At 41.2% G+C, this 1,954-nt stretch overlaps 1 protein-coding gene across 1 annotated transcript; it reads left to right on the top strand.

Annotated features, from left to right (window-relative positions):
• The first annotated feature begins 639 nt into the window (after positions 1-639).
• BDKRB1 (bradykinin receptor B1) lies at positions 640-1,725 on the top strand. The gene has a single exon (XM_074149810.1). It carries the CDS (start codon positions 640-642, stop codon positions 1,723-1,725), a length of 1,086 nt encoding a protein of 361 aa, XP_074005911.1.
• Positions 1,726-1,954: the final 229 nt, after the last annotated feature.

Genomic DNA, 1,954 nt, shown 5'->3' with positions numbered 1-1,954 from the left:
GTGTTTTATTATTACAACTGCTGACATTTGAGGGCGATAAGCTGTCTAATCTAACAGTAATTTTGAACCCAAAGTTCAGGATGGCAGGAACTGAGAGGGAACAAAAGAATGCAAAGTTAAGCAAACAAGTGATGCACACAGAGAGTGAGTAGCATTCCCAGTTCTGGGAAACAGGCATCATCCTGCTAAAGTTATACATAGCACGGAAAATAAGAGTAAAAGAAAGGGCAGAGAAGGCTGCAAATTCAGTTGTATGTCGCTAGCGTGACTCCCGCTCCTCTCAGGGAGCTGGAATTCGGCTATATCTATTTTTGTCATCATACAGAACTACTTACACTAAATTGGCACTTTCCTTCCTCTGTGCCACTTTAAACAATGGCAGCAGAGAGGAAATTTCATAGAATGTGGAGGAAGTTACATCGTTGCCGATACTGGGAACTTTTCCCAGCGCTGCACATAAGAAGCATGGATTGATCTAGCCTATAATAATCAGTGAGCACTAGTAAAGAATTTCCAGCAGTTAAATGTTTGTTACACCACTGATGGGAGACAACTTTTGGAATTTTATGCTTCTTTTTTGCAGGCTTTTTCTCTCATTTCAAAGACGTCTGCTGTTCACTTCAGAATTAAAAAAAAAAAATGACTGAAACTCCACTGCTGAATGTTCCCTCCTCAAACCAAAGTAAAAACGAGAGCAACTCAATTACTTGCCCAGACATAAATGACTGGTGGGAAATCGTGTACTATATAGTGCCCAAGTATATAGACACAGTCTGCGTTATCGGAATGCTTGGAAATATATTCGTTCTCTTCACTTACTCACTGCACAAGAGCCCCCTGAAGGTAGCTGAAATCTACCTTATGAACCTAGCCGTTGCTGATCTTATCTTCCTCATATGCCTCCCTTTCTGGGCAGAGAACATCAGGAATCAATTTAACTGGCCATTTGGCAATTTCCTTTGTCGCAGCACCAGCGCATCCATCAGACTAAACCTGTACACCAGCATCTACTTGCTAGTGGCAGTCAGTGTGGATCGCTACTTGACTTTTGTCCACACCTTGAACCACAGAAGGATACGGAGCAAAACTATGGCCAAAGGGATCTGCTTGCTTACCTGGCTCTTCAGCATCCTTCTCAGTGTCCCAACCTTTATGTTTCGGACTGTGATACCCTATCCCCAGTGGAACATTTCAGCGTGCATTTTAGACTTCCCCACTCCGTTGTGGGGAACAGCTGAAAGGCTGGTATTCAGCATCGTGGGGTTTGTGTTGCCATCTACAGCAATCATCTTCCTTAGTTTCTCTACCATTTTCTCCCTACAAAAAAATGCAAGAGAACGAAGAGCACTCGGAACAAAAAGCTGCAAGGAGCAGAAAGGCACAAAGGCTACCAGGTTGATTTTCACAGTGGTACTGATGTTTCTTTTGTGCTGGACTCCTTACCATTTTTTTGCATTCCTTGATATATTATACCAGACAGAAGTGATCAAAGGCTGCTTCTGGGGGGAACTGCTCAACTTTGGTGAGCAGTTTGGTTATACTCTGGCTACCACCAACAGTTGCATTAACCCTGTGATTTATGTCATTGTTGGGAAATACTTCAGGCAAAAGGCTTTAGAAGTTTTTTCACAGTTTATTCCCTGTGGATTTCCTTTGAGCTGGGTATTGTTCAAAGAAAAGTCTTCATATTTCAACATGTTTCCAGTCAGGAGTGGTTTAACCTAATGGTTCTCGATTCCATCTTCATTTTGATATTACAACTTATTTCAAATGGCATTAAAAATGAATATGAATTGCACTGATCTGGCATTCACCGAGTAAGCTAATTATTTATTAAAGTGAATCAGTTGAGTGCTTATTTGTCCTCAGGTTTGCTTTTCTTTTTCCGTGTTACCTATCCAAATGCATAACATGTGATAGCAGAATTTTATACCAAATGCTCTAACTTGTCTTA

This window comes from Numenius arquata, chromosome 6, assembly GCF_964106895.1.
Source record: "Numenius arquata chromosome 6, bNumArq3.hap1.1, whole genome shotgun sequence".
Lineage (NCBI taxonomy): Eukaryota > Metazoa > Chordata > Aves > Charadriiformes > Scolopacidae > Numenius > Numenius arquata.
This window is presented reverse-complemented; position numbering and strand designations above follow the sequence as displayed.